Source organism: Lissotriton helveticus, chromosome 10 (genome assembly GCF_964261635.1).
Source record: "Lissotriton helveticus chromosome 10, aLisHel1.1, whole genome shotgun sequence".
NCBI classification, from domain to species: Eukaryota; Metazoa; Chordata; class Amphibia; order Caudata; family Salamandridae; genus Lissotriton; species Lissotriton helveticus.
In genome coordinates this window covers 828869892-828881935 of record NC_136071.1, presented here as the reverse complement: position 1 = coordinate 828881935, position 12044 = coordinate 828869892, and the positions used below count along the sequence as shown (strand labels likewise).

The following is a 12044-nucleotide window of genomic DNA, read 5'->3' as shown; positions in this document are numbered from 1 at the left end:
CGATTCCACGAAAATTCGGTATACTTTTGCATAGAGTATACGCATGCTATGGACTTATAAGTTATGGTTAGTTGTTGTTGTGAGGATTCTGAATATTAGTTTTTAATGGCATCGTTGCTTATGTCTTCAACTGGGTGAAATTTCCATCAGTTTCTAGACATGCATTACACATGTGTTTCTATTTTCAGGGAATCAGGCCACCAAGTAAGACTGAACTGAGTATAACTATATATTAAATGTCGGAAGGCATCTGTCGCATGAAGAAAGAGGGGGCATAAACAGTGTCGATGGACTATGTTACGAGGACTGTTGATTGATTGGTTGATGTTTTCCTTTTTCTGCTTTCCTCCAAGTTGTTTGGTATAGGTAGTTTGTTAATAAGGATGCTGTTTTAATAAAAGGGAGGAAAGATTCGCTTAATCCTCACCTCCGTTTCCTTAATAGAACTGAAACTTTCCTTTATGATAGGAAAATTTGCACTCTACCCCACTAAGGAATTCAATCACACTTAACACTAACTTATTAACCGTTGTCACTTATCCACGATGGCTCCGTTCTTTATGAGTTTCAAAATATGAGTTTGCATTTCAAATTATTCTTCGGCTTCATGGTATTTAACACTTTGAATATTTAGCTATTATTGAATAATGAATTAAAGTGAAAGAATTCTGCTCGTGTTGGTGTTTACTTACAATTGAATAATACTCTTGTAATGCAAAGCAGTATACAAAATACAGCTGGGGGTATACTTTTGATGTTTTTGAAATTCAAAGGGGTAAGTAAGCACAGAAGATATAGTTATATAGTGCATTCTAGAGTTCCCTTAGAAATGAAGAAAATCTTAAGGTTTTTTGTCAATATTTAAGAAACAAGTTACTGTAGGAGTACTGACTAAGGTGATGATTTTGTTATAGTGTGCATCTTTCAACAGCCCATTTGGTCGACTAAAGCAGGTGGTATGAAAGGACCAACTAGAAGCAAGAGAATCTCTATACACAGATTACTTTTTTTTTTTTTAAACAATGAGCAATCAAAGACAGATTCTTATAACAGTAGAAAGGAACACAGATTCAAATGCTGAAGCATATTTGTTTTCACTCTAAAGACACTCACCATTGGTAAAAAGAGGTTCTGGAAGTTTTCTGAAGAAGGATTTCAGCAAACTGCTTATTACATTCAAGTCTCGCCATTTCTAGAAATTTAAAAGAAATAAAATATCAGGCCCTGGGAGAAGCAAATAAACTAACAAGACAACTGATTTATAGTAAATGTTTGCTACAACAACTTACATCATCTTGAACGTCAATATCATTCATTCCTTTGTTGAGTTCCTCTTGCATATTAGAGATGGCTGCATTGTTTCCAGGAACCCTGTAAATACCTGTGTATTCAAGTCCTCTTTCTTCAACTAGCTTGCAGCACAAATCTACAATCAGCGGAACATACTGCAAATGAAAGACATTTTAATGACATTTTAAAAGAATTGAAAATAATGACTATTATTAAACAGTCATTCTATAAACACAAGAAGTTCCCATACTTTATTGTTGAGCGCAGGAGGGCAGTCATCAAGCCGGACACCAAAGGTTCCTCCAGTAGTTGGCTTTTTCTTCATGAAACTAGGGATGCCCTTTCGCCATGTGCCCCTGTCCTTTGGTGGGCTGGTCTCATCTATTGAGTAAAAAAAAAAAAAAAAAAGGAAAATAGTTGTAATAACAACTGTTACTAGGCAACTTCAGCTGAACTAAGAGGATCCACTGGGATGCTCACCAAATGCTTCGAGCACTGTTCATCGATCTGCATCCTCAAACACAATACATAATCCACTTGCTGGTTTGCTTTTTATGTACAAATTGTACAAAGCAAATGAGAATATGAGATAATGTTCTTTGAAACACCATCAGCGTACGAGCACAATTCTACATACTTGCTGATACACTGGAGTTGTTTTTCTGAACAAAAAGTGAGAGAGAAACTGAAACACCTTAGATGGTGAATGTGATTAGATTTACAGGTAATGCATAGTGATGGAAGTAAGTACATCATTTAAACTGTGTGTCTCACATTACACTAAAGAAATATAGCATAAGGAATACCTTTTGATCAGAATAATGAACGTAGAAAGGATAGGTTAAGTAAATATTTAAAATGGAAAACTTCCCTTACCAGTAATATTAGTTTTGCAGCTTTAACACTTTTGTGGATTTACATGCTGTGAAAGATGCAACACTAATGTTACTGGCAAGTAACGTTTTTCCTTTTGCAGGACAAACCTTTTCTGGATTTACATGCTGGGCATAGATTACATAGCCATTTTTGTCCACATTGAGGGCTAGACGGAAATGAGTCTGTGTTTACAAACAGGTGTCTCAAAAGCTTCTGACTCAAGTGAATCTCCCTGAAGAATAGATTTAGACACCATAGTGTTTAGTCAACATATTGACAGAACATCTTGTGACACGTTGGCCTAATTTGCTTATGGAGACACTAGCTATAAACTCTAGTGTGGTTCCCTTTTTTATTGTGAAATGTGCTCTTGATTTGCTGACTACCTTTTTCCCTTGTATTCTGTAGCATGTTTGTATGGTTTGTACCAGTAATGTAGTGATCCCGCCACTTAAGCAGCTTAAGTCAGTCCTGCCACTGGGCGGTTTAAAGGCTTATGTCCGCAGACAAAACACTCACAAATAATATTATTAGGGAATACCATAACAGAGTTTTAGGATGGGTGAACCTTGGTGAAAAGTTTGCCCAGAATGTGTTTTAAGTATTTTTTGAGGCATAAATAGAACTCGAGATTCAGACTTAACAGCAGTAAATGTTTGAGAACACGCCTCCAGGTCAGAAAGACTCCCACTCAAATTTGGGCACTTCAACCTTACCTGCAAACTAGACAAGCTTCGCCATCATGTTAAGAGTCCATGCATTACTTAAGATTGCTTATAGTTCTAGCTCCCGACTTCTCAGCATAAACAGTGAATTATTCCTGCCTTATTTATTCCTCGGGATGAGATTATGTCTTGCCCACTGCAAGCCATAAGGCCGGTTAGCGTTGCTACACTAGCACATCTATTAGAGAATGAAGAATTTACCACCTTAATATGAGAGATCCTAAGAAGTCCAGCAGGAATGCTGCTGAATCATGACATTATTGCCTATGAGCAGTTTGTCAGAAAATCTTATGAGGCTGCAAGTCAGCATGGCAGCTCTAGAGAACTATGTTGAGAGCCCCAAGTACTCAGAGCCTATTGTGGATGGTCTTCAGTTGAACATGAATGTGGGCATAAAAGGATTCAGAGCAATATGGATTGCCCTTGGATAGCGATACCTTGCTTTTATATTTAGCACTTCTAAGTATTGTAAGCAAATATTATTACTACATTCAATGCATCACGTTAACATAGTAAGAAATAAAGACCACAAAGGATTTAAATTACAGCTGGGGTAAAAATCCCTTCAGCAAGTTGCGGTCTTGGGTACAATGGGAAAGACTCAAAAGCGTTCACACAAAGCTTTAAGTTGTCATACCACAGTCCGAGGTATAAATGTGTAACATAACATTTGTATTTGTAAAGCACACATTCACCTGTAGATACCTTGGCGCTGAACAACAGATGTTTATTGTTACCAAACTCAATGGTACTGATTTTATTGACCTCAGATGGATGAAAGGCTGAGTGGACCCACTGGGATTTGAACCGATGACCATGAGGTCAAACACAGGCCCCTGCAGTGGACGCATTAGTCCACTGAGCCACCAGACCTGGCCTGTATAGGTTAATCTGTAGTGCAGCTAGATGAGATTGTTACATAGGGTATGATTAATTTAGGTCCTGATAAAATGCCGGTTGACCCTCCTTGCATTTTAGGCTTGAAACATGTCAACCCCACCTTACTTTGAACACTTTAGCTATCAGGGTACATTGTGACCTTAGAGGTAGCCCCTACGTTTTTACCCGGTCAAGGCACCTCCACTCTATCAATATTTCTAGGTTCCCTTAGACTCTTATTCTTCTCCCACAGTTTTTCACCACCCTAACTCTCTCTTGAACCCTCACTTGCATTCAGCAAAACGGCATAACAGATCAAAAGACCTCGGACAAAGAGCCCCAGGCCAGTCAAGCATTGCAGCACCGACCTGACGAGGAGCGCCCTATGATGAAGCATGACACCCTATTGGGTGTGTGAGGCCACTATGATCTGATTTTTCAGATCCCTGGAAAACCCTTGCCCAGGTATTAGGATTCTACCGAGCTTAGAGCCTCCACCTTCTCTTTTAGAGGAACCACCCCAGTTTGTTTTTTTAAGTACATTAACCTATGAGGAGCAATTGTGTAGGACCTCATTAAAAACATAGCTCTTCGTCCCCCTTTTTGTGTTTATATACTGTCAGATGTATGAATGTATATAACCAAAATGTGCAATAATTGTTTTTATGAAGTTTGTATTTGCATTGTGCTTTTATGGTCTGTTTGGATCGAAATAAAGCTATTATGATGAAGATGACTTGAAATGTATTACTGACCATAATTCTGACTGTTGTGTGGTTCTAAATGAATACCTGATATTTCACTGAGTCTGGGAACAGTAGTTTTTGATGCACTCATGGATAGAGTTTTGGGTTTCATCATATTTTATGCACTATGTGGTCACACACTGTACTAAGCTCTTTCTGTAAGATATTGTTCTATAGAATTTCCATGAATTGTTCATCATAATAATTATGCGGTGTTTCTCTCACACATGGCATGATTACTTGCATTGTATTTTATTTGAGTACACTGTGGTTAATTATAACTGTAGATCTATTAAACACATACAACCTCCTTTAGGAAGTTGTTTGGAAATATTATTATTTAGTCGTTAGTCTCTGCTTCCAATATGGTTACAATATGGCTCTGCAGTCTTCATTTGGACAAGGTTTTAGCACTATAAATAACCTCAGTAAAGGCCCTTGTATTTTCACAACTGTAACAAAACCTCATCTGCTTTATTGCAGAAGGCAACCATCTTGATTTAGATGGCTGTGTTTGTATCTTCTGTATTTATGTATGCATGTATATGGTAATTCTATGACGTGAACCTACAGAGGAGGACACAGAGCACTAGATAGGGTCAAACACAAGCATAAAATCAATAAGTGATAGCAGAGGTGGAAGGATTGTGGGTGGTTAATGTATTGCGAGGTAGTGTTCTTTAAATAATCTTCTGGATGAAATGTTTGAACAATTAACACAGTTGAGTGACTAAACTGTTTCCATCTCAACTCTGATGGCATGAAAACTAATCTCGATGACACATAGATTAGAAACAGATCTGAAATGTTCATAGTCCTTTTCAACACTGACAAGCTGAACAGAATGGATCTGAATGGAAAAGGTGTGATTGGTCATGGTGTCTTTCCGTAATGCCCACACTCCTAAATGAATCACAAATAACTCAGGCAGAAGTAATCTACTTTTTTGAATGGGTTAGCATAAGGCTGACTCTCACAAAGTGAATAATCTGATCCAGTCTTACGGTCATCAGATTCCTTTACTGTCCTTCATTGATTGAAACAAAGGATGATCATCCTGAGTATGGATTTCAGGAGAACAGACTACAAAAAATAAGAATCACAGGAAGGTACAAAAGACCACAAGAATCTTACTTTATCTTCCCAAGGGATGGACACCTAAGAGTTAAAGTATGCTGTGACAAGGAAGAAAGAAACAGAGGAACAAAACATTTTCTACGGTAAAGGTTAAAATAAAGGAAAGGTCAAGGACAGAAGAATACATCAAATGTTTACTTTAGAATCAAATACAGGAAGGCCAAAAAATAGTTTTTAGGGAAAAAAAGGGAAGAGCAGTTTTCAGAAGGCTGACTCAAGACTGAAAAGGACGAACACGTTTTTAACTCACTCTGTTCTCTAGGATGGGAGATGAGACTGGGTGGCTAAAAGGGCTTATCTAATCACGATTATGTGTTTTTAAGCTCCTTTCACAAATGTTTAGTACGTAATTAGCCATGATAAATGTGGATACATAGGAAGATATTCAGTTTACATTGTCATCCTTAAAGATTTGATGAATACTTGTGTGGGCAACTCAGCACAACATGCTAGTAGTTCCTGTGGCACGGACGGCCCGCTACGCTGGAGTTCCACGCCTCCTCGTAGCCGGAGTTCCTGTTCCTGACTCCTCCCTCACCTCGCGGTCAATGGCGGTGCAGCGAGGCATTCTGCTGGCGTTTTCAGCGTGAGGCTGTTCCTTGATGAATGGCCGTTTTTCGCTTCAGCCGAGGACGCAGAGCAGAGCCCAGATTGAGAGCCCAGATTGAGCTGAATTTTGGAAGCTTTCCTTGGAAACACGATAAGGAGCAGGAGGCATGTGGTGAGCGGCGTCTCCTTTGATTCGCGCTGGGGCAGGATACAAAGTAATGGACTGCTGGATACTTATTAACTCTGGGCTTGTTATAGTTGAGCAGGGAGAAGATTGTGGCGCCTGGTGGCTCTTTGCTCAATACTGCCCGGTTGGATTCCGCTTGTTCTGTAAAGATTCCCCCTTCCACTGAGGTTGCAGATAAGTGTGCAGCGGCTGCAGTTTGGGTACTTTGCATGCCCTAAGAAGCACGGAAACACGGAAAGACACTTGAGGTTATCTGGATAAAGCCTTTGTGTTTGTTTTTCTAATCCGAATAATTTCGGCAGGTATCCAGTACTTTTGTTGGCTTTTTGGGGTTAAAGTGTTGGGAGACAGATTTTCTTTTTTTTTTTTTCCTCTATCAAATTAAAAACATTTGATTGTTTTCTGGCGGGATGGGCAAACAATTAAATGCCCAAACCAAAGTGCGAATTAGACGCCAGCAACTTAAGGATGACGCCGCCGCTATAAAAAAGACTGATACAGGCGCTGGGAAAGAAGATTCGCTTGTTGATATCTCTGGAACCTCGGGTGACGAGGAGGAGGAGACGACGGACTCTGTTTTTCCTATCCCATCCCAACTGACTCTTTCGAAAAACTCGTCACAAGAGCAATCTGGGGCAGTACACGATGTAAATCGGAGTGAGATGAGCGAGGTGTTGGATAATCTTTTGCAGCCTGGGGCATCCAAAGGCGGGGTGTTAGAGATGGCCCCTAAAGTCTCTAAAGATTTCCCATTATTTGAGAAAAAAACTGATAATTTAATGCCCGCTCCTCTTCCATCGGTGGGTTTAAGCTCAAGTTCTATCGGCTTACCGGAAGGGATGGTGGAAGGGGGGGGTGGGTCCACTCCACCCACCATTATAAATGGGGTCAAATCTCTCTCTTCTTTGGATCTATCGGGCTTGCCAGAAAGTAATCCTATGCAAGCGGAAGTGTCGCCTCAGATGGATCTCATAGTCTCTTCTCCCCCTGGAGTGCAAAGTCCGATTTTAGGAATGGAGACCGAGACCACAGGAGAATTCCAGATCTCGGTTAAAGATATGCTTAACATGATACTAGGTGAGGTGAGGGAGATGAAGCAGTCTCAACGGTCTGATCTGGCCCTTATCAATCGAAGGCTAGACAAAATTGAAGAATCGATCTCCTCTTTTCCTGTTTGGCTACAAGAAGCAGAGACTAGGATTTCGGGCCTGGAGGATCATATAAGCGATGTTAAAAAACAGGTTACATCCCTCACCAAAACCTCTAAGTCACTTGAGTTAAAATTGGACGAAATGGAAAACTATAATAGGAGGTCGAACCTCAGAGTCGTGGGAGTTCCAGAGAAAATCGAGGGCTCTGACATGAAACAGTGGCTCACCTCCTTTTTTTCCGGGAGGTCATTCCAGAATTCAAAGGAGACTTAACAATTACACGCGCCCATCGTGTCCCTGCGCAGCTGTTTCCCAACTCCTCTCTACCTCGGACCATTCTTGTTAATTTTTCAGATATCCGAGTGAAAGAAACTATTCTCTCTAAGGCCTTCAAGCAAAGGCAATTTTCTGTTAACCCCTCCACTAAATGCCGGATCTTTTCGGATATGTCTGCTGCTGCGGCTAGGAGGAGGAAGGAATTTGTAAAAATGCTGCAATTGTTTAAGGACAGGGGAGCACAAGCAATGATTGCTCAGCAATCAAAATTAAAAGTTTTGGTGAAGGGCAAATTTCATTTATTCACGGACATTGATGAAGCACAGGGGTTGCTACATATGATCTCTCAGGATTAATGGTCCTTGGCTGTGAGGCTGTCTAATGAACTCTTGTGTTGGGCGCCTTTCTTTTTCTCTTTAATAGTTATCTCCTTTTTTTTTTCCCATGAACTATTGAAATTTGCCGGATGGCAGTATATGCTCTTATTTTCGTTTTTTTTGTTGTGGGGGAGGGAGGGAGAGGTCAGGACTGGACTCATAGGAAGGTTAAGGGGTGCTAATTCAAGGCACCATAATGGGTAGGAGTGGTCCCGCATGGCCGGCGTGGGGAAGGGCCATAAAGGAAGGGGGGGCTACAGAGGTTGGGGGGGAGGGGGGCAGGGGGCACGAAACCAAAAAAATGATGTCTTGGATGTGTGCATGTAATTTACTTGTTTATAGTTGGAAGGCTAAGAATGTTATGAATACTGGATTGGTGTATTTGTTGAAATATGGGGTACCTAAACGGTTTACTATCAGCTTTGGAGTTTGGGTGTGGGGTGTTTTTTTGTGTTCACTCTTCATCATGGGGCTGAAAATTATTTCTTTTAACGTAAATGGCCTAAATAATAGGAAAAAAATGAGAGCAATAGAACTATGGGCCAAAACGCAACAACCTGATGTGATTCTATTACAAGAGACCCATATACCTAGGTTAAAAATTGAGGAATTCTCTATGTTTAAAAGTTGGGCTTCTTGTAGAGTATTCTCTTCATGTCCAGAGTCACAGAGGGGAGTGGCGTTATTTGTTAGTAAAAAATTAGAGGCCCAGCTGGGTCAAGTGGAACAAGGGGGGTCGGGCCGTTGGTGCTGGGCCACCTGTGTGATTCCAAATAGAATCAATCCTGTTACGTTAGTTAGTTTTTATGCTCCAACAGAGGATAGACCAGAGATATATGAGGAGCTTTTTCATTCTTTGTTGATGGCCAAGGGTGAGATTATTATTGGTGGGGATTTTAACATTACGATGAACAGAGAGCTGGATTCATCCAGCAAATTGAAGACACAATTTAAGCCTAAATCCCTTAGGTCTATCAAGAATAATATGTCGTTATTTAACCTGTGGGACCCTTGGCGTAATCAAAATCCGGACAAAAGAGAATATACTAGTTGGTCGGCAGATTTAAATCCTCCTCTCGAATTAATTTTTTTCTAATTTCACGTCAAATCATTTTTTCTAAACAGACGTTGCTCCATAATGGGTTCTCAGATCATGCAATGATTATTATGGAATTGGGATTGGTAGATAGGGTAAGAACCCCTAAACGTTGGGTCTTTAATAAAAAATATTTGACTGATGACATTTGGGTGGAGGCTATTGGGCAGTGGACTTTAATCTGCAGCCCTGTCATTTATCAAAAGGGAATCCCTGTGGCTTTGGAACGGAGATGGTCAATTATCGGGGGGTTACGGGTGAGGATTCCCCTCATTTCCCACATTGCCAATATGGCACAATTCTGCTAATCAAACTAGACCTACACCTATTAAGTTGCAACAAAAACAGCTCTAATGATATCTGCCCCACTTTTACAGGGAGGGATGCTGGGACTTTCATTGACCAGATTCTGTTCTCCAGTACAGGAGACTTTTTAAATCTTTGTATCAGAGAGGAAAGCCTCAGCGATCACAACAGCATCTGCGTTACCCTATCGGGACGGGGTGCAAAATCAGCGACTGGAGAAACTTGCTCTACTGCAATAGTCCCGATCAGACCAAATGGTCTGAGGATTAAATGGTCTGGAACCAGCTCTATGGCCAAACAGAGGGAGGTCATAGTCGGTTGCAAAATTGAAATCAGTTACTGCTTAAAAAATGTAATCAACCCTGATCTCTTGATGTCACAATTTATCAAGATTAATACTATCATCGAAGGCATTTTTACTAAGAAATCCCCATCTAACAGAGTTATAAAACGGGGATGGTTTGATAAACCCTGTACAGTAGCCCTACGGGAACTGAGGAAAGCTCTAGGTATCAAACCTCGAGACAGCAATGGTATAAAACAATTAAGGGTTAACTACAAAATGGCAATTTCTAAAAGGAAAAAGGTTTTACAATGTGAAGCGTGGGATAAGTTGAAGGAAGCAGCCGAGACCAAAAATTGTAAACTTTATTGGGAAACAATTAATAGCCCCTTTTTAAACACTGATGGTTGCCCGGAAATAACTTCCTACGTTTCATGTAACGAGTGGATTATCCACTTCACTAATATTTTGAACCCAGAAGGGACACCCCTAACCGTATCAGCTACTGAGTCCTCCTCCTGGATACCTCTATCTTTGGAGGTAACCCTGGAGGAGGGTCTTGAAGGGCTCTCCAATAGCAAGGGGGGGGGGGGAGGCCCCGGGCCTTGATGGGGTACCCATCGATCTTTTAAAAGCAGAACCAAACTTGTGGGCTCCTATTTTGGTGAGGACTTTTAACTGTGCAGCAGAAGGTAATATTCCTCCCTCCTGGGGCCAATCAGTTATTATTCCCCTTTTCAAAAAAGGCAGTAAATCTGAGGCTTCCAACTACCGCCCAATTTCTTTGTTGGACGCCTCAGCAGGTCATGAGCAGAATTTTGCTCAAAAGACTAGAAACTTGGGCCACAGATATTAATATTTTAACAAAAGTGCAATACGGCTTCAGGAAAGGCATGGGCACTTTGGAGCAATGCGTAAATTTGGACCTTATTATTAATAAATATACTGTAGTTAAAAAAGGCAATCTTTTTTTGTTTTGCTGATCTGAGCAGCGCGTTCGATTTAGTTGATCACGCTATTCTTTGGCAGGTTTTGCTAGAGTCAGGGGCACCAAAGGAAATAGTCCATTTTCTGGCCAGGCTTTACGAGAAATTATCTTGTAAGGTCCGTTATGGCACCCTAGGCGAATGTACGCCGTTTTTCAAAGTTTCACGTGGTATCCGCCAGGGATGCGTACTGGCCCCTCTTTTATTTTCCCTTTTTATTAATCACATTGATTGCATCCTGACTGATATCCCAGCAGATGCTCCCCTGATTGGAGGCAAACCTGTCCCAATCCTACTATATGCGGACGACGCTGTTCTTTTATCTCGTACCCAGATTGGGTTACAGCGACTCATCGACAGATTCACGCAGTTTATTCAAAACAGGAGGCTCCGCGTGAATAAATCTAAGACTTATATAATGTCGTGTGGGCACTCTGTAAATAAACTGAAGCACAGTTTTTTCCTGGAAAGCGACAAGATATGACACGTTAAAACATTCTGTTATTTGGGAATTACCTACGCCAGCAACGGGTCATGGATACCTGAGTTTGATAACATAAGGTTGAAAATGATGCGGACTACCAGTAGCATATTCCGATTTGCATCCAAGCTTGGATCGAGAAGTATTTTAGACATGACCAACATATATAATATACGTTGTGTTTCTTCTGCACTGTACGGGGCGGGAGTGTGGGGTCATATCGAGGGCCCTTCGCTCCAAAAAGATGAAAACAAGTTTCTAAAAAGATTGTTATGTGTCCCCCCCTCTGCCTCTGTCCAACTAATTCATGATGAGGTAGGGATCGAGTTTATTTCTGACTTAGCAGCCGTTCGGCCACTCTTATTGTGGCGTTCTATTTGGGCTAAGCCAGAGACTCGATTCACTCAAGAAATTATTCTTGATTGTATAGGATTGGATTACTCATCACGTATCCAGTGGTTGAATTACATTTATTTCTGGTATAAAACTTTATTTGAAATAGATGTTCTCCTTGACCCCGAACTGGCGGTTGCAATTCCCAAAAAAGAAATTAAACAAACATTTTTACATTTTAAAAAGAAAGGGCGAGATAAGGTGTATGGCAAGTTAGCCACCGTGAAGTTCTATAAGGAACTAAATCTAACTCCGGGGTTTCAAGCCTACCTTTCGAACGTTTCCCGTCCCTCCCATCAATTTGTA

The 12044-nt window shown here is 40.7% G+C and overlaps 1 protein-coding gene across 2 annotated transcripts in view; it reads right to left on the bottom strand.

Moving 5' to 3' along the window:
• ARHGAP21 (Rho GTPase activating protein 21) overlaps window positions 1-12044 on the bottom strand; it is a 545637-nt gene that overhangs the window by 60531 nt on the left and 473062 nt on the right. For both annotated transcript variants that reach the window (XM_078663440.1, XM_078663441.1), the window contains 3 exons: window positions 1541-1671; window positions 1290-1445; window positions 1114-1192 (listed from right to left, as the gene is read on the bottom strand). In XM_078663440.1, coding sequence (XP_078519566.1) covers window positions 1114-1192; window positions 1290-1445; window positions 1541-1671 — 366 coding nt within the window. The remainder of the gene's footprint in view (window positions 1-1113; window positions 1193-1289; window positions 1446-1540; window positions 1672-12044) is intronic.